At 38.1% G+C, this 24605-nt stretch overlaps 2 protein-coding genes across 8 annotated transcripts; one reads left to right on the plus strand and one right to left on the minus strand.

The window, feature by feature from the left end:
* The first annotated feature begins 1717 nt into the window (after window positions 1-1717).
* Window positions 1718-6901, plus strand: LOC144708563 (Calcineurin-like metallo-phosphoesterase superfamily protein). Of its 5 annotated transcripts, XM_078581955.1 has the most exons (10): window positions 1787-1922; window positions 2621-2711; window positions 2983-3033; window positions 3902-3923; window positions 3995-4109; window positions 5443-5475; window positions 5560-5699; window positions 6215-6321; window positions 6396-6467; window positions 6532-6901. In XM_078581955.1, the coding sequence occupies exons 6-10, from the start codon at window positions 5473-5475 to the stop codon at window positions 6840-6842; spliced, it is 633 nt and encodes a 210-aa protein (XP_078438081.1). In that variant the 5' UTR covers window positions 1787-1922; window positions 2621-2711; window positions 2983-3033; window positions 3902-3923; window positions 3995-4109; window positions 5443-5472; the 3' UTR covers window positions 6843-6901. The 5 variants fall into 5 exon arrangements, with proteins under 5 accessions (XP_078438078.1, XP_078438077.1, XP_078438081.1 ...); XM_078581952.1 differs by lacking the exon at window positions 2621-2711 and having other exon boundaries at window positions 1718-1922; window positions 5574-5699; window positions 6550-6901; XM_078581951.1 differs by lacking the exon at window positions 2621-2711 and having other exon boundaries at window positions 1719-1922; window positions 5574-5699.
* Window positions 6902-11184: 4283 nt separating this feature from the next.
* On the minus strand, window positions 11185-13245 carry LOC144708693 (uncharacterized). 3 transcript variants are annotated; one of them, XM_078582114.1, is made up of 4 exons: window positions 13088-13245; window positions 12644-12927; window positions 11823-11846; window positions 11185-11752 (listed from the first exon to the last, which is right to left on the minus strand). In XM_078582114.1, the coding sequence occupies exons 2-4, from the start codon at window positions 12885-12887 to the stop codon at window positions 11439-11441; spliced, it is 582 nt and encodes a 193-aa protein (XP_078438240.1). In that variant the 5' UTR covers window positions 12888-12927; window positions 13088-13245; the 3' UTR covers window positions 11185-11438. The 3 variants fall into 3 exon arrangements, with proteins under 3 accessions (XP_078438240.1, XP_078438241.1, XP_078438239.1); XM_078582115.1 differs by having other exon boundaries at window positions 11185-11743; window positions 12644-12940; window positions 13088-13241; XM_078582113.1 differs by having other exon boundaries at window positions 12644-12940; window positions 13088-13241.
* Window positions 13246-24605: the final 11360 nt, after the last annotated feature.

Here is a 24605-nt window from a genome sequence, read left to right on the forward strand (position 1 = left end):
AAACTGTTTATGAACTAGAGAGGTAAGGTTACACCAGAAACCTAAGATTTGATCCATATATTTTTGTTTTAGTAAAAAAATTAATTGTATGCCTTATTCGCCAAAATGTATCGTCGATATTTGATTTTTTATATGTACATAAATATTGATAATACACATTTATTTTATACTGTTTTTGAACCAGAGAGGTATACCTAAAATTTGATGCATTTTTTTTATTTTCATTAACTCATTTCATGTCGTGCATTCATACACAAAATATGGAACATCCACACTTGATTTTTTTCTTATATAAATTTGGCATATCATTTATAGTGCACAACCGTCATGGACGGGGATTACGAAAAGTTTGGGACAGTTTTCGTCTCATCCCTCATCACTTTTTTCGGGTGCAGCCTAAACGTCCAGTTCAGAAACTGGCGTGGCCCTTCCATCTGTATGACATCCAGAATGGAAAAATAATAGACGTTGCAGTTAACAATAGCCCGTCCGATATCCGATATTGGACAACTGATATCAAATATCTGGCAGAAATTGAGGCGATTTCTGATATCAGATATCAACCATCCATCCGACATTGTATATCGGGACAGATATTGCAGAGCTGCGGACATGGCGGATGCCAGTGCCTGATATCGAATCCGATATCTAATATCGAAATCCGATATTCAAATATTGGATATCAAAATCCATACTGAAAGATGGTATCTGAATAACGATGTCTGATATCCGGATTTCGAATCGTATATCAGACAAAAAAACTGATACCTGAGGTTTATATCAGATGTCTTAATCCGACCTTATAGACGAGGACGGATGCCGATATCAAGATGGATAACGGTATCGGATATCGGTACTGTAGCAGCAGAGATCTGATATCGTCATCCGGCATCATGATATCGGTATGGACGGATATTAAAAAGCCCCTCTCCGAGATCGGGTTCAGCATTCATCCTGATATCGTCGTCTGATGTCGGGTTTGGGATGGCGGGACACTAGTTCTAGTTATAGTTCCAGATGGTCCAGGACGTGGACAATGGATGGGACGGGACGAATTTTTTCCCGTCCGGCGTCCAGAGTAATTTCAGGGACGAAGGACGGGATGGTTTTTCGTCCAACGATTAATAAAACCGTCCCGTCCAATCATACCGGGATGGTTTTTTGTCCCGTCCAGTCCTCCCGAAACAAATTTTTGTCCCGAAATTCGTACCGAATGGAAAAAACCCATTATATATTTTTAATAAATTAATATAGATTTTTCTAAGTTTTTTAAGGGAAATATAGAGGAGAGAGAATGCAAATGGACATATGTACAATTAATTCTGAGCGACGTCAGTTTGCACTCGGGACCTTGATGCAAATTGTCATAGCGAGGTCATGTGGTGAGATCTCAACCGTTGGATGTGAATCCAGCGGTTTTTCGTCCACATCCATCCATCCATCATCTGAGACGTCCGGATGGACGCTTTTTTCGTCCAACGCGGCGAAAATTGTCCCATTCGGTGGTCCCGGGATGAATTTTCGTCCCAAAATTCGCCCGTATCCTCACATGGACGTTTTTTTCGTCCCGTCCGCGTCCCTGCATAGAATTTTTAAAATTTGACAAAAATATCATTAAATTATATTTAGTTAGATATTCTTCTGGGACGGGACGATTTGTATTCCCGGGAAGAAAAAACCGTCCCGTCCGCGTCCACAAACTATATATATACCACTGCGTTACAATTCGTCCGTCATCGGCGATGTTTCAGAGATGGGTGGCTCAAAGCAGCCATCTTCCTCCCTCTACTGCCCCAAATCTGCACTCTCAAACCCTAATTCCATCGCCAGTCTTCGTTCCTTCTTCCGTTTCTGCCGTTTCCTGGCCTGATTCTCGACCCGCCATGTCGCGCCGCGTTCGAATCGTTGTTGTTGGCGACGTTGTATGTGCTGATGAGAATTTCGGTTCTTTGATTGCGTTGTTGTCGCTGCCTAAGCTTGATTTTTTGTTTTTCTTTGATAGGTTTCTCATTTTTCATGGAAATTTTAGATTTTTGTATTTTGTAGAATTTTTTTGTTGAAGACGCGGTGTTTGTTGCGTCGAATTTCCGTTCCTTGATTGGTTTTTTGGTTGTTTGGTTTTCTACTTGTTCATGAAACTTTGAGTTTTTTTCGTATTTGTGAAATTCGCTTGTTGGAGGACTCGGGGTGTGTTTGCGTATAATTTCCGTTTTTTGATTGTTTGGTTTTCTACTTGTTCATTAAAATTTGATATTTCATTTATTCGTTGAATTTCTTTGTTGGAGTTGTGGTATACGTTGCGGATAATTCCCTTTATTTGACGGCGCGCTTGTCGCTGCCCGAGTTTGATCATTGATTTTTTCTCATCTTTTTCTCTTTAGGCATGAATCTGGGAGATTTTTCGTATTTCTTAAAAGTTTGTCATTGTTAATTATGCGCGGCGTAATGTAAACCATATTTTTGTCTTGAATTGTAATGATGAAGCATTTTGTTGAAATTATTATTTTAGTCTCAAAGTAGATCCGACATGGATCGTTGAATAACTGTCGAAAAATTATACTATGGAAGATTTTTTCCTTGTAGTTTCTCAGGCCTGGTTTATCTCATCTCATTTGATCAGATCGCAGGATCGACGAGCTGGGAAACTTTTTCTGATCGTTCTGGTCATCTTCTGGATTAGGGAAAAATAAAAACCCATATTTTATTTCTTGGTAATTGGAGGAAACATTTGTTTTCCATAGTTCTTCTCGCTGCGCATTAAAGTTTCAAAGTGTTGGGTTTTATTCTTAAGTGGCTTGGCGTCATCAGCTCTATTCTATGGTTTATACTTTGCTACTTTTAGAGGTCAAATCTTACAGAACATGTTAAGTTTGGATGATGACTTCAGATCCTGTTTTTGGATCACGAATTTCTCTGCCCTTGACTTCTGATGCTTCATACCGGATAGTTCTCTATTCTAAATTGTACTTTTTCTGTTTTAAGCATGACGACTGGGACTCAGAGAAGGATGCCAAAGCTCTACATTTCTTAGGGGTAAGGCTGGTGATTTTTCATTTAGGCTTTTTCTTCGTACTTTCCAATTTTTTCTGTAAAAACTGCAGGCAATATACCTTTCATCCATAAATGTGACATGGTATAACTTGATAATTATAGCAAAAGCTCACGTTCTGCGGAAATGTTTCCTCCAGAAAACTCTTGATCCTCATATCTACCAGAAATATTCCTGGTAGGAATTTGTGTTAGGATTGACGATTGATTGGATTTTCATAGAGATCAATCATTTCAGCTAATCTATCCAATCACTATCAGGCTGAATTTATTTTGGTTCGATCCAATCAGATCCAATCCCCAATACCTACCCTTCAGAAGGTTCGTAGTCAATTGGAATTGTAACTGGATTGATCAGGTAGAACGATCAGCTCGATCTGATCACTAACCCCATTTCCCTAATAGAGTTTGTCAATGAATCAGATGTTTGATTGGATTGATCGGATAGACTGATTGATCCAATCTCAGTCTACCCAATCCAATTGCTATCAGGGCCGATCAATCAAACAATCAAATCTTTCGATCCAATGGGATCCAATCTGTTCATTGGCCCCTAACATGGAACGCATGGACAGAAATAAGGGGAAGAACACATGATCGATAGGGGATCAGAAGTCGAGAAGATATGATCCAGAAGGATGTGAAGGATTTATTTCCAAGGAGACTTGTTTCAACTGAAGTCCACTTGTACTCCATTTTACAGTAACCAAAATTTAAAGGGAAAAAGTTTTTAGCTGAATTCGACAGTTTCCATGAATCCCTGCAAATTTACATTTTTATTGAAAACTGTGTTTATTTTGTTGGCTTATCTTTGCTTCTGTGTATCTGATAGCGATAAACCTTGACATTGCAGGCTGATCTAGTGTTGTTCACAGGCATGCGTCTCTTCCCCTAGATGGCCTTAGAGAACATTCGCTCTCAGAATGATATGTCCTCAATTTCTCAGGCGACTTTGGCAACGAAAATGTCGAGCTCGTAAAAAATATTGCGGAGCTTAATCTACCCAAGGCAGCCATATTGGGGAATCATGACTGCTGGCGAACTTACCAATTCTCCAGACGGTAATTCCTTTCTTTATTCCCTTCTCCGGGCATAAAATGAAGGTTGGATTCTAGTTTACGAAGTCAAATGAATATTCTGATGAAAGTTACAAAGTCAATAAAGTTTACAAACTCTGTTATCTGAAGATTCATGTTATGATATGATTCCAATAGTAGCTTGGGATGTTTTAGACCTTCAACCCACTATGGGGCGATTTCTTTCATTTGATCCATTAGGGAAGCGAAGAAAAATAGTGAAGTTGTGTTCATCTCTCTCTCTCTCTCTCGTTCTCTTATACTCTCTGGGCAAGTCCATTATGCCAAGTCCTCTCCCTCTCTTTTTAGAGACATTCTTATGATACAAACCACAGTCTGGGTTCGTATCGGAAGGAGGTAGAGGGCGAGGCGAGGAAGAAATTTACGGGGTAGAGAGGTGAAACGGGAAGGATCGGAGAGGCGGCCGAGCAGAGGAGGGTAGGGATCGGCCGAGGACGAGCTGCCTGAAGATGCGGTGAGGTAGAGCCGATCACAAGGACGGGGATCGTAGAGGGGGAGAGGGAGGACTGACCTAGACGTGGAGAGGGGAGACAAGAGTACTTCTTTCTTCTTCTTCTTGGCTACCCTCCTAAAGGGAGGGCATCCTTATTTAAAGGGAATACATAATAGTCAAATGACTGAAATGCCCCTGTGGGATAACATGACAAAACTACCCCTAGATTGGTTGAGGATCCTCTCAAGGATCCTATCATCTTTCTGCCAGTTCCTTGTCCTCTTTCCCTGTTTTCCCAATGATAATAACTAAGGTTTAGCATCATTCTATGAAGTCAATGAGGATCACTTGAATAGAGACTTATGATATGTCTATATCGGGGCCTGAACTGTCTCTGAGAGGATCTCTTAGCCAATTTGACATGTTCTTGATGGCCCTCCTTAGGGTTGCATATATTTTTTTGTGAAATGAAAAAGGAGGATGCCCAAAATCGTTGATCAATCTGATACTATATAAATATAAATGCGAGTTACACAGAGGACCAAACTACCCCACTCCCCCTCCACCCTGGCCATTCACATCCTTCTAAACCTGCATGAAACAAGACCCCCCAGTTCATGAATGACACTGTTCGTCAATGCTGTCCTTCCCTTGAAAATAATCGCTTTACAATGCAGCAAGATGGCCCATGTAAAGGGTTGCAGATCGTAACACACCCTTTGAGAAAAAGAATCAAGAGGTCTTTGAACATAGATTTTTTCGCTTGAATGTGATTGATATTTTTACTTTCATAGATTGGAAGGGAAGTGGATCCCAGGGGCGTCTATAATTTCATTGACATTTTTTTTTTCCTGTGAATTCCAGAAAGACTGACCGTGTCCATCTTCAGCTGGCATGGTGATGCTCCATTCACCCAAAATCTCTAAACGTACATTATTTTGAAGAGCCAATTTCAAAATACTTTAAATATGATTTTTATAGACAATGTGTTTCAGCCTCGGGGAGCACCACGTGGGCTACCGCTGTCTCGATTTTCCGCTACTGAACCTCAGCATTGTCGGCGGTCGTCCATTTTCCGCTGGGGGCAAGAGATTCTTTCGAGAAAAGCTTCTTTTAGAAAGGTCAGTTGAGAAAAAAAAACTAAGAAATATTTATTCATTTTCTTTTTTATCTGAAAAAGAATTGAAAAGAAAAAATATGTTCAGGGCTACCAGAATCTGTATAAGCCAGAAAGTAGCAGTTCAAAGAAAAGCAGAAGGAGAAGCATCTGAAACAGAATAAAAAATCGCATTATTTTAAAATGAACTAGGAACTAGGGAAATCGCATTATCTTGATTTTTATCTTTTTTATCTGTAGAAGATTAAAAAAGACAAAAATATTTTCCTGCTTACCAGAATCTGAATTAAACAGAAAGTGGTAGCTCAAAGCCAAGATGGAGAAACTTCCCAAATAGAAGAAATAAGAATAAAAGGATGAAAATAAGTTCATGCCGACCAAAATCCGATAAGCCATGAAGTAGAAGTTCAAAGCCAAGCTGAAATAGAAACGTCACAAACAAAATAAATATTTCATTTATTTCTTCATCATGAGAAACGATGATATTTAATTGCAAAAGCTGAATCTTGCTCATTTTAGGTATGGAGTCAATGACATGGAATCCAGCGCATGGAAGATCTTCAACGCCGCCATGGCAGCACCACCACATCATGCCCTCATATTCCTGGCCCATAACGGTCCAAAAGGTCAACCCAAGTCAAACTTTCACAACTTTAGTCAATACACCATGTAGCTCAACTCAGCTGATGATTCCAAACAGGCCTCGGCAAGCGGCCAGACGACATCTGCGGTGTTGACTGGATCCCAGGGGGCGGCGATCACGGCGACCCAGGTCGCCCCTCCCTCAATCTGAACCGTTGATCTCAAAATTTTGACTTACCGTTGACTTTGGGTAGATCTGGCAATGGCAATAGCTGACCTGAAGAGACGGGCTGGCCGGGCTATTCGACTTGTCGTGTTTGGTCATATGCACAAGGAGCTGGCTGGCGGCGCCGGCGAGAGGAAGATGATTGTTGTCTCGGATGATGGCGAGGTGTATCTGAATGGAGCTCTGGTTCCCCGGGTGAGAGCAGAGATGAGGGGTTTCACGGTGGTGGAGATGATAGATGATCGACCGAGGAAGATCACTGAAACTTGGGTCAACGTCGGCGGAGACGATGAACAACCCAGGATTGCAGAGGAGAGGGTGATTTTTGAGTGTCTCTGATGCTGTAAATTTATGTGATTATTCCAAGTTTTCAATTCATATTCATCTTTGAGAATGCATGATCATTATTTCCTGGAGAGACAAGAGGAAGCCATTACTTCAGAGGAAGATTGAAGTCATGACACCAGAAAAAATATTCTTTTTCAGAAGAGACCAGCATTTAAATCCAGCTAGCAAATGGGCCCAACTCTTCTACAGAACTTTATTTCATTCACCTTGTTGACAAAATGGGGCTCCTTGCCTAAGTGTTCTTAACACATGTTTCCATTGTGATATTTCTTTCAACCTTTCTCTAAGTAAAATGTGGGTCAAAATGTTTTACCAAGGTCAATCATTCACCATTGCAATACCAGATGCTTTACCCTATTCTTCCTCATGAATATTTAAAAGCTATTCTAAATATTGGGAGTAAGGTCAGTGTGGATTTATCTGAACTAAAAAATAGACACACAATAAATATATTAGTTTAATTGCATGCTAATTAAAGTACTCATGTAATCATACCTTTGAATGATTTTTTTTATATCTACTTTCCTTTTTGCATCTAGTCGTTACTGCTTTTGTACGAAACGGTGTACTCTTAGCTTTATTCAAGCTCAAAATTCATAATTTTATATGGTAAATTTTCCATTAAGATATGATAGTGTCATCTTTCATTTGATAATTTTGGAGATATAAGAAATAACAATGATTTACAAGGGGACTATCTCTCAGATTTGTGTAGGTAAGTGAAGAGTTTAAAACATGTCTCTGATTAGTTGACCCAAATAATGTCCCATTTACACGAATATGTTAAGTATTTTTTTTCCACATTTCTAGCAGAAAATTGTAGCACAAAAAATTTCCATTCAACAATCATTCATTATTAAGAATGATCCTGGATAACTTTCAAACAGTAAAGTGCAGGATTGAGTCTACAAAAGCAATATATATTTATACAAATAAAAAGGTTAATACATATCTGTAGAACCTCCCAGATTTATCTAGTTAATATTTTACCTCTTTTGCATCCATATTATATTATTTCACTTCTTAAGTTCGAACACTATCTTGATTGCATTTATTTGTGGAAGTTGTGCACATAATTAATCAAATTTAACTCATTTTTTTTCAAAACTATTTGGCATCCTTGTCAGTTGATTCAAAATACCATATGATGTATTAAAGATCTTTACAAATTTTGTACCAGTGTTGGAAGGTGAAAAAAAACTTTACAAATTATTTATTGTGAGACTTGCCATTATAGTTTTAATATTTTAAATAAATAGGAAGATTTATACACCTTTACCTTCATACACGTGATGATGAGGCTAGCGTGAGCTTCAATCTTTTTCAATCTCCTTTTTATGTCATTTTCCCTAGGTTATCATCCTCAAGAGTAGCCTAGGTTCTCACCTTTCTACACAACATCACCAATTCCACCACTCACCTGTGCATATCCACCTCAAATATCTGTTACTACCAGAGATTAAGTCTGCATCTCTTGTTCCATTGGGCTGCTGGTCAACACACACTCACCATCATTTCTGTTGGAATTAACAATGACAAAAATTACTCCGCTCCTCTCACTTTATGCACACCGCACATGATCTCCATGATCCACCAGTACCCACCCCTCCCGATGCACTAACTATGATATATTAGTATTTTCTACAATGATTATTTTGAAGTGATGTTCACTAGTTTTATCTCTTTAATATTTTTAATTCCTAAATGAATGCACACACACACATATGTATATATATGTATTTATATGTATATATTCCTAAAAATATGAAAAACCAAAATCTCAATATGTCATTTTTTATCTCAATGATATCTTTGACCTTGACTTGTTTTGTGCACGTAATGAAATTTAGAAATGTGTTTTAGGAATTGAAAACCGTAAATGACATATTTAACCCTAATTTCTAGTTTATCAGTACAAAACATATTAAATTCAAATTATTTGAGATAATATTAGTTAATTTGAAGCAATTTTAGATAAAATGTTTCGGGGAAAATGGACCTCGACTGAGAATTAGGGAATTGTGGTGTTTGAATTATGAAGTAAATTCAGAAGAAGGAAAAAACATCAAGTTAATAAGAACGAAGGTTCAGCATGAACTGCAAGAATGCACGTAAAGCGCTCATGTTCTATCCACTTTGCTCGTAGCACCCCTACAGCCTATTCATTAGTAATCGACTCGACCAGCTTTACGGGTTAGGCTATAATCGTATAAAGATAGACAGATAAGGTATTCTATTAAATTATTAAGGTATACCGTACTACAATACAGTAGTACTTGTATATGGCTCTCTCATAAAATAGGTATGTCATATCATATTAAAGGATAACAATAAGGTAGATCCGTTCCATGGTACTGAAGGTTCGCTTGTGTTACACAGACGGTTAGGCTGTGTTGCTTGTTCTCTTTATTTACTTCGTTATCTACTCTCGCTACGCCGAATGTCTATGTAATCAAATCCAGGTCAGCCGAATGAGCGTGATCCTGAGCCACGATTGAACTCTTAATGCATGAGATTCTTCTAATTTTCATTCATTCTTTACGTAAACATAACTTCTTCGCTCGTCGCGTGTTGTGCCTTCTTCTTCTTCTTATTAATTTCAGTTATCTTTTTTCTAATAAATCGGAAACTTTCTTAACATTTTTTCCAATGCTCCTAAAGTCACGCATTGCTTCGCTCCTGAAGTCGCACCTTGTTTGTAAACAAAGAAGATTCAGAAATTGTATTGAAGAACATTTGGTAAGGTTATCCTCCCTCGATTCCTCCGAGTTCCTCATGTCCTACAAACATAAAACAATACGCACTCTTCCAACCAATACCCATTCTCAATCACACCACAGACAAGATACTCCATGTCTGTGGTGAATTCTTCTCCTTCAAATATCCAACTAGGATGATGATTCCAATCTTCCACCCACCTCGATCCCCGCTCCCCAATCTGTGTCTGATCACGTCAACCAATCAAGGAAGAAGGTATGCACTTGTGGTAGGGACACTCTCTCCACAGCAAGTAGACCCGCTCCACTCGTCCTCACACTCAATGACTACTTGCTTCGCCCCTTCTGCTCCGTCGCTTCTTCACTCCGCTCCTAAAGTTGCGACTTCGGAACCTCTTTTTTTGCAGAACATTGCACTTCAACAATTTCAATATTCAAGAAATAATTTATTTACATCAATGGCTTCTCTACTTCAAGTTTATCACAATTATTAAGTTCTGTTTTTCTTGCAGAACCTGAAATTTACACGTGTGAAATGATTGAAGTTTCTGAGAAATCAGAACCTTCCCACTAACACTTCGCATTACCTTTATCATGCTCTATTCTCTCCATCTTCTGGCATAAGCTATTCATGATGCGCTAGTAAGAACCTACTCGGAAATAGAACACCTAATATATATGATTCTGGTAGCTATCTTACTGTAAATTGTGTTATTAATTAATTTGTGAACCAAGAATTGATAAAAGAGAAAAAAAGCTTTACAAGAGTTATGCTATTAGTTCCCAATCTTCATTATGGTGTTGGTAAAAGAAAGAGATGGAGTATGTTTTTCTGATAAATAAGAACCTTGCAGTCATAACAAGATACAATTGGCTTTTAGATTAGGAATTTTTGTCTAGAGGTTCTGCAAGAATTAAGAACCCGCTCGTAAACTCAAGCCTTGATCAGAAAAGCCTATTAACAAAAAACATCTAAGAACGTCTAGAAACGATGAGCTTTAACCCATCATTATGTAAACATAACTTCAGTGGATGCCTTGGCATCAGGGTAAAGGTATAGAACCTGCAAAGAATGGCCAGTGTCATCTTTATCCGACGGTATCCTCCTTCCCCAAACATATCCTAGGCCCAGCCTGCAATGAAATCCCCAATGACACAAACTAATTTTGACAGTAAAGCCACTCCGGAAGAAGGGGTCATGGCCCTGGAAGGCAAAGTTCGAGATCTAGGTTCTGACTTTAGGAGGAAGAATGAAAAAGCTACAAAGACGTTGCTAGTCTTTTCCCTGGAAGATGTAGAAGGTGCTTAGCACTTAGGAGCGAAGTAAAAGGTTCTGAAGTGAAGGTTACGAAGTATCCGTCTTTAAACTCGCACTGGGATCAAATTCTTTAATTCTTGAATGTCAGTAGATGAAGATACTTTCAATCCAAGAGGATTTTTTCAAAGCAGGATGCCTTGAATTTGAATGGCAAACAAAGTAATAATGGACAAGTAGATCCATATAATAGCAGCCTGGATCAATGTAGAGATACGGGAAGCCCGATTATTTCTTTACAGTGTTTGAATGAGATTTAACTCATTTCAATTTATGAGCTCTCCAAATTGGATTAAAGACGGACAAAGTTGGAAAGTGAGTTGGCTGCAATCTATGATTTAATATACAGGCTTCCCCAAAAAAAAGACCAATAATGAACAACAGAATTGTGTTTATTCTGGTTCCCCTTCCACCTCTATATTCAAATGGTATGTATGATATTCCCCAAAAAAACCCAAGAATTAGCAGCACACTTAAGTTTTCCCCCCTTCACCCCAGCATTTAGAGAGATAAAGAGAGAGGAAAAGGACAAATGGCCCCAACAAGGAAGCAAGCCTAGGCAGGATCAGTCCAGCCAAGCTGGCGGGCTCGACGTTCCCAGGCTGCCGTCACCTTCTTCTCGCGTTTCAGCATTGCCTCTGCATGCTCCCGGGCCTCTTCGCAGGCCTCTGTGGCAGAGTTGCACTTCTGAGCCTCCTTCTGGTACTGCAATCCCTGTCGCCTTGCCTCACCAATAGTGTAGTTCATGTGGCGCCGCTCGTCCTCCACCACCGCCATCCGTAGCGCTGCCTCCTCCTTCATCAGATCTGCCCTCCCCTTTTCCATCTCTGCCCCCACCTCTGAATCCTCCTTCCCACAATCTGCTCCACCTAAAACTCAAACATCAAATTGGGTACAAAGGAAACAAGAAGAGTGTGGTTGTCATGTAAGCATGCTGACCTGGTATGGTGAGGTTGACCAACCCTGTTGAGTCAATGGAGAAAACAGGGGATCAGACACTAGTTAATGCAAATAATCTGATTTTTCTAGTGTCAGAAAATGGCTGTAATTCTCCATGGTGATAAATCAAGGATCAAAGGATTAGTGAAAACCCAGAACTTATGATTTAGTATTTTGATTCATCCACGGGTAAGGGTATTTTGATTTAAAATCCATAAAAAGAATGGAGGATAAAAAAATTCAAGAAATTTCAGAGCGTCAGCCTTGGGAAGGAAAGGATGGATGGATGGCAGAGTATTATATCTTGCATAAACGGCAGGCATCAAAATACCAAAATAGTCTATTTAGAATGGCGATGATCCAAATCTCGGATCTTTGAATGCTGAGGAATTCCAGAATAAATCTGGGTTAAAAAATGAAGAATGGGCAACTAAAAAGTTCTAACAATAATCCACAGAACCCAGATCTCTAAGGAGCTTTTCAAAAGAATAAAGTACATCTCTCTAGATCTTCAATACCCACAGTAGAAACAAATCAAGATAACTCGAAGCAAACAAAAACTCAAAACCCAGAGACAAAAATCGGGTAAGAATGAACAATTATTCAGGGTTTCTTCCAATCAGGCACTTCCATAGCATCACACCCATGTGCTGAAGTAAACTGAACACAGGAATTTCATAACAAGTTATAAATAATTGCAATAATGATTCAAAACGACTATCTTTAAGCCCTTCTGCCAAAAATAGGCAGCAAAGATGAACTTTCACGATGATATACAAATCTATCTTCTTTTTTTAGAAAAAAGAGAAGTAATTGCTCACCAGGGGCGATCTTCTGGAGGGAGATAGTGGCGGGGCAGTCACAAATGCAATTCGGGCAGGCCGACGACGAAGAAGAAGAAGAAAAAGGAGGAGGAGGAGAAGAAGAAGAAGAAGGGTTTCGTTGAAATCCCTTCATAATTCTCAAGTAGAAGGCTGGCCCAGAAACCAAAAGAGCAGAAGACACAGCAAGAATCACCAAACACAATCTAGCGAAGGCGCCGGCTTGCCTCCCCCCACTCGACATCTCTCTCTCTCTCTTCTCCTTCCTCCGCCTTCTCCCAGATCTGCAATTTCCCACTGAAATTAAGAACAAACAGATAGATAGATAGATAGATATACGGATTGATGGGTACAAAGAGAGAAATCAATCGAAAAACAGAAAAAATAGATGGATTGATTGATGGGTCGATAGAGAGAGAAAGAGATGGCGGTGGAGAGGCTTACCAGCGGCGTTGAGGGTCGGCGGCTTCTCCCTAGAGAGAGAAAGGAAAGGAAGATTGAATTCCAGACGTGGGTATTTCTCTTAAGGCTTCCTTGGCGCCGACAATGGGGAACTGGGTCGGTTGTAGATGCGCTTCCGTGACTTTTTTCATAATTGGACGTGTCTGGGATCAATAAACTTACCTGGCAGTATGAAAGTCCATTCCACTGAATTTTTGTTACCTGTTGTTAAATGGAAGTTCTACGGAGTCTGTGTAGATGGTAGTTCTGTTCTTTTTGTGCGAATTCGTGAGAGTTGTTTGTTCTGTCCGTTTTTTCAAACTGAACAAACATAAATTCGAACAGGAAAAAAAACAAGGCCCTGTGCTATTCTTTTGTGCGAATTTTTTGTTTGTTTAAGACGAACAGAACAGAACGACCATGTCTGAACAGAGATAATCAAGTGATGATTGATGAACCAAAATTTTATGCACTTAATTAGTGAATCTACAGCTCCATTTAGAGAAGGTTCTCTCACAAAGCTGCCAGTTTTTCTTGGTTTACTTGCAAATATGCCAGCTGGCCAGTTTTTACTAAAATTTGACCTGCATCATTTTTTAAAATATGTTCTGCTTTTGTTATTTTCTGGATTTATTCAAACTCAGACGTGTTATTAAATCTTCCAACAGTTTTATTATATTTATTGTAATCATCATTTCATAAATATTTATATTAGATGTGTTTATTTTTTTTGTAAGAGTGATTTATATGGCAAGTTTTCTTTAAGCTTAATACAAAAAACAGTAAACATTACTTAAAGGGTACTACATTTCTTAGTAGGCTAACCTGGTTGGGTAATCTAATATGACCAAACCAACCCATCCTACCTCACTTTATATTTCTATTGATTAAACTCAAAAGCACCAACACTGAATTAAAACAGAACACTGAGTTTACTTGGCTTCCTCTTATTTAAAAGTTTTCATAAAAACTATTATATTTCAAGTATATGGCTTCATGTCAAGTGAACCTTTTATGTATGAACCTCTATGCATATGTTCATGTCTAGTAAATAACATAAATATTTCTATTAAGTTTTTATTGGCTAAGCTGATTAATTGACTATATTTGAATTTTAGATTAATTAATCATGGATCTATCTAACTCAATTGATATGTCAAATCTACAGTCAAGCCACACATTCTCTAAAATGTAAAAGTGACTCTAACAAGTCTTTTATTGAATCATTCTGTCACAAAGTATGGTGTACATAAAATTCCTCGTTGACACACCACTTTGAGGGTGACTTCAGATATGGTCAACCATCAGATCCTTATAAATCATCCCAATTAGAAATGATGAATTAAGCAATCATGAGAGAATTACTTCTCTTATATTGCCATTGCCTTGGCCAAAGGCTGCATTGCATCCTCTTCTTTGAGTTGTCGCCTCTTATACTGAGGGTGTATAATCCAATCTCAGCAACATAATCATCTTTGTGGGCTTGTTGGTACATACAATTATAAGATGTTTTCTGATCCTTACAGGAACCATTTATACGTAGTTAAAATGCAACCGTCCATCCTTGTAATGTCTTTGGTGTATCCGGTCTATGTCTAAATAAGATTATACTTTGACCATTTACACAACCATGACATGAATAAATGTGATTGAAATTTAAGTATAGTACAATCCAGGGATTCATGTAAGTTATTTCTTTGAAATCGTTCCATAAAGAGCACCCACTATCTATTATTTATGCCTTTACAAAAATGGTTGTGGGATTGACTATATTCATCATACGGTTGAGACTAGATAGTGTTATTCTATTCAGTTATTTATGTCTTCAAATATCTTCCCATAAATTGGAATGTTTATAATATATGCTTAAGGTTATTAGTTGATTATGATCTCATGAAAATTCATTGATCATTGCATAAACCTTAGACTTCATTAGAAGGATACATTTGCATTTATGAGGAACAGGTGTGATTGGCTTTCAGGAATATACAATTCCATCATTGACTTGAACATAAAACCATCATTCATAAAAATACCAAAAAATAAATTTCATGACTTCTATTTCCTAGACTATCATATAAATACTAAATACTTCCATGGATAAAGCTTAATAAAACATTCATCATTAAATCATTTTAGTCAATATCTCTTGTACCTGGGCAGGGTAAATGACATTTGTATAAAGTGTAAGAAAAACATCAATAAACGTCCCTTATTATCCACCAATGACCTAGAATTTTGAGGGTTACAACATGGATAAAGTTTTTAAGAGTTTTAAAAAGTTCAGTATAAATGGACATTCGTGTAATATCATTCATGTGAGCTTCATACAAGATAGTATTCATCAACTGAAAGTTTCAGATTTCAAAGCCCAAGTAAAATTAATTTTATAAGCTTCACATTTGAATGTTCAATCAAGTAATTACACCTTGTTTTCACGTGTCCTTTATTTGATTTATATTTGTAGTCCAAAAAGCATGAAAATTATATCTCTAGTGACATAAAAAAAGCTGAGGGACATTTCCAAAGATCACATATCTTTAAAATGATCTCATTATAGTTCACCCAATCGTAAAGTTATGGTCATTATGACAATAAGAAAAAAGAAACAAAATGAGTCGATAAATTTAACAAATTAACTATGTGGAAACATAGTTGATACTAATTGGCTATGCAACTACAAAGTACATAGCCCGGAAGTTTCAAATAGCCCCACCTAAAAATGGATTCATTCGTGTCCTAAATAATGTCAGACTTCAACTCTTTAGGGGGTTGACAATACGATGGATGGGTTCCACACTAAAATAAATGTGTTAAAGATGTATGGTATAACATGATAATATGTTATGAATGATTTCCTCAGAGATATCCAGTTTACCAAATATTTTCCTTCAACTGAGAAGATATGTAGTTGTTATGTATTACAATATTTTTTAGGAAACAATGTACAATCAAATACTTGGCCTACAATTGTTTTGAAAATTATTGTTAAATTCAAAACTATTCATCTTAGTTTGTTGAAATATTTGTCAGTTTTAAATATTTGTATGAGAATACAACACGAGCTTCTTATGATGAGATAAAACGTATTACCTTTCAGGTCCCAATAATTTTATGCTAGCATTAGAGTACGTACTTAGTATCTAGATAAAAAATTATTTTTTTAATGATGATATAATATAATATCAATATCCATGATTTTTTCTAGGATGATAACATATCACATTTGGAGGTGTATATACTTTGTTACTTTTGTTTTTACTCAGATTTGATTAAATACTCATCTCATGTCATTGACTCATCTCACCGACATAGTATCTAAAACCTACGATTGGGTTTTAAAAAAAAAACAAATTTGATTCTTCCCTCTCGTTGACTCAACCTCCCCGTCTCTCGGTCTCTCACTCTCTCTTTGGCCCTTCTGGCCATCCTCGATCGCATGTAGCTGAATACCCTAATCCGTTATCTCTGTCAAACTCCCTGTCTCTCGGTTTCTCAAACTCTCACTCTCTCTGTACGGTTTCCATCGGCACCCTGCAGACTTGCTGCTCTGGCGCAGATTCGGCTGAGGAGCATAGGAAACAGAGTCTTTTCGGATTGCTAAATTTTTGGTAAGTTTTTTATTTTGATTTGAATTCATTGATTTCCCTCTCTCTCTATGTCCGCGTTAATTTTTGGTTGCATTGATCATTGCTTGGAAACAAATCTTCTTTTGAGAAGGATATTCTGTCATAATAAGGAGGGTCATGAGAATGACCAAATGTTTTGCTTGCAATGCAGGCAACCACGCTGCAATAGGGAGACCTATTGGAAGCTTCATGACCGACCACTGAAGGGGAACAATAATCAATCAATCATGACAGACCGATGATATGCATAAGATCAAGAAAGAGCTTCACTGAATCTAGAAACTGCTGTAGAATCATCCCAATGTAAATGGCTCTATTTTTATGGTACATTCAGGTATATCTGGCAAATTTCCACTGAACCATGTCATCGATCTGCACTCAGAATCCTAGATTCGGTTGCTACTTATCATATGACACCAAGTACATAAGCCTCCATACAGTATGAACCATGTCCTCGCAGTAGGAAGGTTCAGATTTCAGATGATACATTACTCAGTAACTGGAATTGGTACAGTGTAAAAGAGACAAATTACACATGTTGGGAAAACTTACACATGTTTTGCATTTTCCAAAACCTTGTTAGCTAATCTTGGTACAAATCAGCACATATTTTATTTTGTAAGCTGATCCTTGATGGGATTCATGCATCTCTGCGACAAGGTTAGGGACCAATAGCATTGGATATCTAAACTTCAAGCGATCTCTATTTTCTACACACCTTTGGCCCATAAAATGGAGTAAGTACAATGGCGTTCGCTGCATTTTCATCAAGAGGGGACACTATTGGGATGCTTCATTTCAAATTAAGACATTCTTCGTTCTCTATTTTTAAAAGTTATGTTTCCGGAACCTTGTCAAGGAATATCTTTGGACAAGTTAACACGTCACCTATGTAATCTGGATGAACATATGCGGAGTACATATCCATCCTCCATGGTTAGTTCCACTCATGTGTTTGAACTCATCCATTGCGATGTTTGGGGTCCTACTCCTATTCCAGATATTCATGATTTTCAATGGTTTTTTGTTATTGTCGATAATTTGAGACGGGTTTGTTGGATTCACTTAATGAAAGCTAACCCAGAGGTTCCAAGGATAATCTGTAGTTTTTTAACTATGATCTGTTGCCAATTTGATACAGAAATTAAACTTTTTCAAACTGATAATAGCAAAGAATTTATTAATTCAGAAATTACTTCATTTTTTAAAGAGCAAGGGATCCTACAAGAATCATCATGCACCTACACCCCTCAATAGAATGGGTTAACATAACATAATTGGGTCATACCCTTGAGAAAACTAGAGCTTTCACAACTGAAAAAGAGGTCCTAAAAATAATCTGGGAAGAAGCAGCTGTATTATCAGTTTACCTGACAAATCAGTTGTCTACTCCGACTTCTAAGTTATGACGAGCTCCTTTCACTCTGTTGAATTTCATCAACCAGTGGATATTAGAGTATTGGGATGTCAATGTTATGTTTATCTTGATCCTAACCAAACTAAGAAGTTAGCTCAACACGATAATATCTGTGTTTTTGTTTGAAATCCCAACACCCAAAAGGAGGATGTTGATATCCAAAGATGTTGCATTTAATGGAGCTAAGCTTTATTGCCCAAAGTTACCAGCAGAGCCCTTGCCACCCTCCGTTGGAGACCTTCAACCTTTGGGACCAAGGGTTCTTCCTCAACAATTGGAATCTCTTCCTATTGCTCTGCCTGAAAGATCAGATTCAGGCTCTTCTTCTCGACTAATGCCACCTATGTCACCTTGTGCATCACCTGAAACATCTTCAAAGAACGTGTTTGAAACTACAGACCAAAGAACTCCTCGGATATGGCCGATTTCCTCTTTTTCTAAAACACTTTACAAGGAGGCGCACCAGACAACTCTCTCTACACAATTCTCACATTGTCCTTAATCAGAGATACTTATTTAGATGCACTTCCATCGGATTCTCCTATCCATCAAGAGACTACTCTCTTTCCTCTTAGTCATATTCTAACCTATCGGAAAATGTCCCCTGGTCCTAAAACATTTTTGATGAATCTTCAACATGTCAGTGTCCCTAAGTCACTTCATGAAACCATTGATCACCCTATTGGCAGCAGGCCATGGCTGATATCCCTATTGGACCATGGGTGAAATTTTTTCCGTATTGGTGCCAAATCTCTGATATCTCTACAGGGCGACCAAAGTCAGGAATTATTCCGCTTTTTCGTAAAAACTGTTGTTTAGCATGGAACTGTGAATGAGGAGGTTTATATGAACCCTCCTCCAGGCTACTGATACAAGTCTCCCCGTAAATATAAGAGGAGACTCGCACATAGGGAGAAAGGTACCATTCTTTTCCAAGTAGGTATAAATAAGAGCGAGTTTCCCTCCAAGTGGATAGCTGGTTTTAATTAATTGAATTCTGGAACTCAGACAGGAGTGCTCAGGAGGAGGGAGGTACAATGCAATATCATGGCAAGAGGAAGAAGCTGATCCAGCAGACTCCATGACGGTGGCACTCATCCGGTCTCATCATTGAATTCCACGTTTCTCTATCCCCATCCTTCACCTCTTCCGTCAATTCTGAAAATTGTACAGCAACTCTTATACATGTGGATTTGATCTGATTGGAAGTTTGCCATTGTTCATTTGAGATGCCCCACACCATTACGATTTGCATCTCGGTTCCCGTTCCTTTTTTAAATGGGTCTGAGGGATCAGTATCAGTCAACATCTTCTAATTGGACAACTAACTCGTCTAAAGAAAGCGCCCTATGGACTTAAAAAATAACCAAGGGCATGGTTTGAACGATTTACTTCAACTTTGAAAGGGTTACAAAACCACCAAAGTAAGGCTAATTGGCTCAACAAAGTCATAGGTAAGGTTATTTTGATTTTTTCTCTTGAGTAAGAAAGATATGTTTAATTTCAAAATTGATTTAGTTATTTCATATATTTCATGTCTATCTTTTGATTTTTGTGCGAATCGTACGTTTCTGTTGATTTCTGTCTATCTTTTACTCTCTATTGATCTATCTATCTTTCTTGTTGTTGATTTCCCTCTCTCTCTCTCTCTTTGTGTCTAATTGTTGATCAGCAGGAAGTCATATCTAGGAATCTGTAATCTTTTCTGCCTTTCAATACAAAGCTCTATGCGGTGTTCTCTGCCTTCTCCATAATGATAAGAGCAATTCCTGAATTTTCCTTCGGAGGTATTTTATAAGTCGTGCAGATATGTGAAAAATGAGGCACGCATCATAGAATTTTTTTGTCAGCTAATTATCATATATTTCATCTTTTTTGTTTTTTTTTAACATTTCTACTTTATAAGTGCACATCAAACTTTGACGAAAATAAGTTTGGTATTGTCTGAATAATTTGAGAAATTTACATTTGCAATTGTAATTTAGGATGCCTATAACACCTCGATCGCATGCTTCTGGTTCCTTTGAGAGCTCTGCATCGTCTGAGGGGAGTGTTGGCCACAACCAAAAGAAGAGAAAGATAAAGCATGAATGCGCCGCACGGATACACTTCACAGAGGTGGCGCCAAAGGTTTTCACATGCAATCTATGTGCAACTCGTACAAGGGGTCGTGCAGTGACAGTACATCAGAACAAGTATAGTTGTAGTATGGTCCTATGGCGACATTTGCTAAATGTGCACCGTAAAGAGTATAATGAATTGAAGGGTCAAGAAGGGAGCTCTTCTAACTAACCATCACTGGTGAACATCTTTGACCGACAAAGGACAGACAAATTGTACTTCACTGGTTGCATGTCGGAGATGACAAAAGAAGAGCTTGTACGTTTCATAGGTCAGTCAGCCTCACCGTGGAACATTGTCTGTAAAAAATACTTCATACGACTACTTTGATACATTGCATAAGAGGAGATATCCATTCCATCGACAAGGGCAGTGAAGGATAAAGCTTTCAAGCTTTACATTGAGTTAAAGATTGGTATTGATGGACTTCTGCCAATCAAATCTCATTTATAGGTCTCACCGTTCATTGGGTAGATACAGAATGGAAAATGTGTGAATGTGTCCTCGCTATATGCTAGTTAGAGGGCTCGCATAGTGGGGAATGCTTGAGCGAGATTGTGTTGGAGGTTCTTGCCGATTTTAAGTTGAGTGCAAAGGTATGTGCAATTACAATAGACAATGCTTCGAATAATTCAACAATGATGGCGACATTAGAATGGGAGTTGCGCTCAGTGAACCCCCGTTTTACTCTAATGAGACATGTCTTGTGTATTGCACATGTGATCAACTTAGTTATGCCGGCCGGATTGAAGGCGCTCGATGTCGTCGACGATGGGCCCGAATCAAGTTTCATTGATGAAGTAGACCTCACAAACCTTGATAATGTGTTCGATGCGGAGGAGTCGGATCCTCCTGCAATTTCCTTAGAGGATGTTGTTCGGCAAGTACGAGAGGTGGTCATCGCTATACGAGGATCGTCGAAGAAAGAGGCAAAATATTTTCCTACTACAGACAGTTAAATATGTCAGACATGAGGAGGATCCTGATAGATTTCCCTACAAGGTGGAGCTCAACTTTCAAAATGCTGCGCTGGTGAATTGAGAAGAAATTTATTATCGATATGATGATGTCAACCGTTCTTTGTGAATGTTCTTTACTTGATATAGAATGGGACCTAGTAGAAAAATTTGTCAACTTACTCAAACCACTCCAGCACGGTACCTCTATTGCTATTCGGAGCAAGGCACCGAAGTCAAATGAGGGTAATGTCATTATTAAGGGATTGATGAGGCATCTTGAGCGAACTAGAGTGGGAGTAACGAACTCTTCTATGCTTCCTATTGGACACGCTATGCCCGCTAGGCAAAGGAATGCCTTATCTAATGTATGTTATGCTATGCGGGCAAAGCTAGAAAAATATGTGTCTGTACTGACACGAAATGAGGCTTTCACTATCGCCTCTCTACTTGACCCATTTATGAAGCTTCGCTAGATTGATCCACAGGCTAAGAATGAGGTTCTATCTACCGTCCGCAATATCATGGAGTCACATTCAGTATCCAGAAATGTTGGGAGTCGACCCACCGAACCATCTACTCTATCAACGACGAGTGATTTCATAAAAATGGAGCTTGAAGAACTACTAGATCCATCTGAACTACGACAAAGAGTTGATCCGATTAAAGAGCTCGATGTATATGCGATGGCCCCACCAACTTTCTGTACGGCGGTGTTGCATTGGTGGAAGACGATGGGTATCATATATTTTGCATTTTTTATATTCCTAATCTCTTGCTTCCCTCATTGAATATCTGATCAATTTCACCCCCATAACAGGTCAGCTTTCTTACCCCATGTTAGCACTGGTGGCGAAGGAATTCCTAGCTGTTCAAGCAACGAGTGCGGCGTGTGAGCGTCTATTCTTAGAAGGTCACCGTGTAATCAAATACACGCGATTGAGGCTCACGGCAGAGAGCGTTGAAGTCATAATGATGTTGAAGTCATGGTAAAGCAACGATGAGTAGAGTAGATGAGGATGAAGAGGGTGATGAAGATGATGGGCCATTTGACATTCGTGTGAACGCAACCATCAGTTAGACTCTGTTGTTGCTCCTTGACTGGTGTATTGTACAATCAGTTTATTTAAAATTAGAGAACTCTATTATTTATTTGATAGATTTGATGTTATGCTGAACAAGGCAAACCTTGCGGGAAAAAAACACTTGCCAAAGTAAAAGTAAAATTAATATTGATGTTTCTACTTAGAGTTTGATATGTGCATTATCTTTCGCCGTGACTCACCTTATTTCCTGCAAATTCTGTCTTGCGAGCTAGATTTTTCTTAATTAGGTCTATTTTATGACTGCTGAATCTAAATGACTTGATGATTTTGTTTTAATGGCATGTGTCATGGCATGTGACTTGATGAATACAATGTTGGCAGTAAATATTTTACGCTCCGTCAATCAGTTAAAAGTTTTTCAAGAAGGCTGTTCAGTGCTCATTGTATAATACATGAGACATTCATTTAGATATAATATTTTTTGTTCGTTCATCTGGCTTCATCCTTTCCATATCTAAATACATGATTTCATTACTAAGGAAAACCAACATGGAACACTGCAAACCAACTTCCACTCCTTGAACTTCACCCCCCACTTCTCATTCTATCTCTTCAAATAAATTCCAATTCTATTTCAGAAACTGTTGATGCCTTTAATTACATTACTCTATTAACACTTGACATTGGCTTTGCATTCAAACGGTGTGCCCATCTATGCACAATCCTTCACCCACTGATTTTTTGTTCTTGAAACACATTTTTTTTCCTCAAACGGTTTCTATTCTATGAATTATTTATTCATTGGCCTCTCTTTGTTATCCATATTATGCATGATTGAGTTCCAATTTCAGGTCCATTGAAAGCTACTTCATTTTCTCTATTTTTAACCTCTTCTCATGGATCTCCAACAGTTGAGTGTCTCCCTATCAAGAACAGAGGATGAATGCAAGGTGATAGAAGACATTACAAGCTATCTTACTTTAAGTCAGTATTCTCTACATGAACTTTACCTTTTTATCTACTTATCTCCAATGGTTTTTTGGACAACATTGATACTAATATTTATATCAATCCCATTTTACATCCCCACAACAAACACGATCAGATTGACTTTTAATTTTTATGAAAACTAGTTGCCTGTCAATAGATTCTCATCTCATTCTTTCCAATGAGGATGAGCTCACCAACATCCTAATCATGTCATTGCCCAAAGTACATTTTACATGGCCCCAATACAAGCTCCACAATTTATTGATGATCAGCTTAAGTATTCTGACATTGAAGACTCATGCAAGTTAATGCTCTCCGTCAATAGTCAAGTATAACTAATATGAATCTTGCACACAATATTTCATCTTTTCAGTCAATTGACAATACCATTCCAAGAGCTTGTCTCATTTTAAATAGCGTGATCTTGTACTTAATCTAGAGTGGATTTAAATACATTTTTTTTTATCACTGGCCTTAATCTAGCCCACACTTTTCTTCAGCAAGAGTATGACTATTTATGACAGTTTTTGCATCTATTTTAGGCTGGTACTTCCATTCTGATGATCATACATGTGATAGAAATATAGAAATTTTTTTTGTTGTTGACATACCAGCCAATAAACTTTTCCATTTCTGATGTTGATGATTCCAGCAAGCTCAAGCAACCCTTTCAGTCTCATCCTAACACATCTCTTTCTCATTTCACATTTGCTGCTCCAATATCCTTAAAAACCCCAAAGATCTCCCATATTTGTAGGCCAACAGTCTTTTTTACATATGTTAAATAATTCCCTGATTAGTCGTCACATGTTACCCTATGTGATGACTCTCCCCTATCCTCCAATATTTGGGTTAATCCTCTGTGTTATTTGGTGACTTGTTGACGTATGTTTACTCTCCCACTTTCAAAATTTTGAATGGATTTACTTGATCAAATCTGACATGGGTATCAGTGCTTAGTTTTGAGCTTCATCTCTATCACCATCCATTTCCATCTCTTTCTATCTCTATCTATGTTCTGCCTCACGGCAGCATATTAATGAGCGCATTCTGATTTAAAACCCACATCTCCATGTCATCTCTATATCTATCTTTCTTGATGTTCATCATAATCTCTCTCTCTCTATTCTCCATGTCATCTTTATCAACTGTTATTTGAATGACTGGACGCAGGAGCACAGGATGTGCCTCGGGCAGAAGGAGATACTCCACATAGAAGGTATGACACATGTCACATCCTTGATTGTTTTACTGGACATCGCATTTTATTTTGATGATGATGATGGAGATGGAGAATTTGGTTTTTTATTATTTAAAAAATGAAAGAACGACTGGGTAACACCTATTCTTTGCACTTGGACA

Source organism: Wolffia australiana, chromosome 10 (assembly GCF_029677425.1).
Source record: "Wolffia australiana isolate 7733 chromosome 10, ASM2967742v1".
NCBI lineage: Eukaryota > Viridiplantae > Streptophyta > Magnoliopsida > Alismatales > Araceae > Wolffia > Wolffia australiana.

What these genes read in the sequence shown, in the direction of transcription:
- LOC144708693 (XM_078582114.1), bottom strand. Translation starts at nt 12,887, where the DNA reads ATGTCGAGTGGGGGGAGGCAAGCCGGCGCCTTCGCTAGATTGTGTTTG. An exon ending in CCTCCAGAAGATCGCCCCTG is followed by an intron (nt 11,847 to 12,643) that starts GTGAGCAATTAC and finishes TTGACTCAACAG; the next exon opens with GGTTGGTCAACCTCACCATA. An exon ending in GGTCAACCTCACCATACCAG is followed by an intron (nt 11,753 to 11,822) that starts GTCAGCATGCTT and finishes TTTGAGTTTTAG; the next exon opens with GTGGAGCAGATTGTGGGAAG.
- LOC144708563 (XM_078581951.1), top strand. Translation starts at nt 1,743, where the DNA reads ATGTTTCAGAGATGGGTGGCTCAAAGCAGCCATCTTCCTCCCTCTACT. An exon ending in TCGTTGTTGTTGGCGACGTT is followed by an intron (nt 1,923 to 2,982) that starts GTATGTGCTGAT and finishes TTCTGTTTTAAG; the next exon opens with CATGACGACTGGGACTCAGA. An exon ending in GTCCATCTTCAGCTGGCATG is followed by an intron (nt 5,476 to 5,573) that starts GTGATGCTCCAT and finishes AATGTGTTTCAG; the next exon opens with CCTCGGGGAGCACCACGTGG.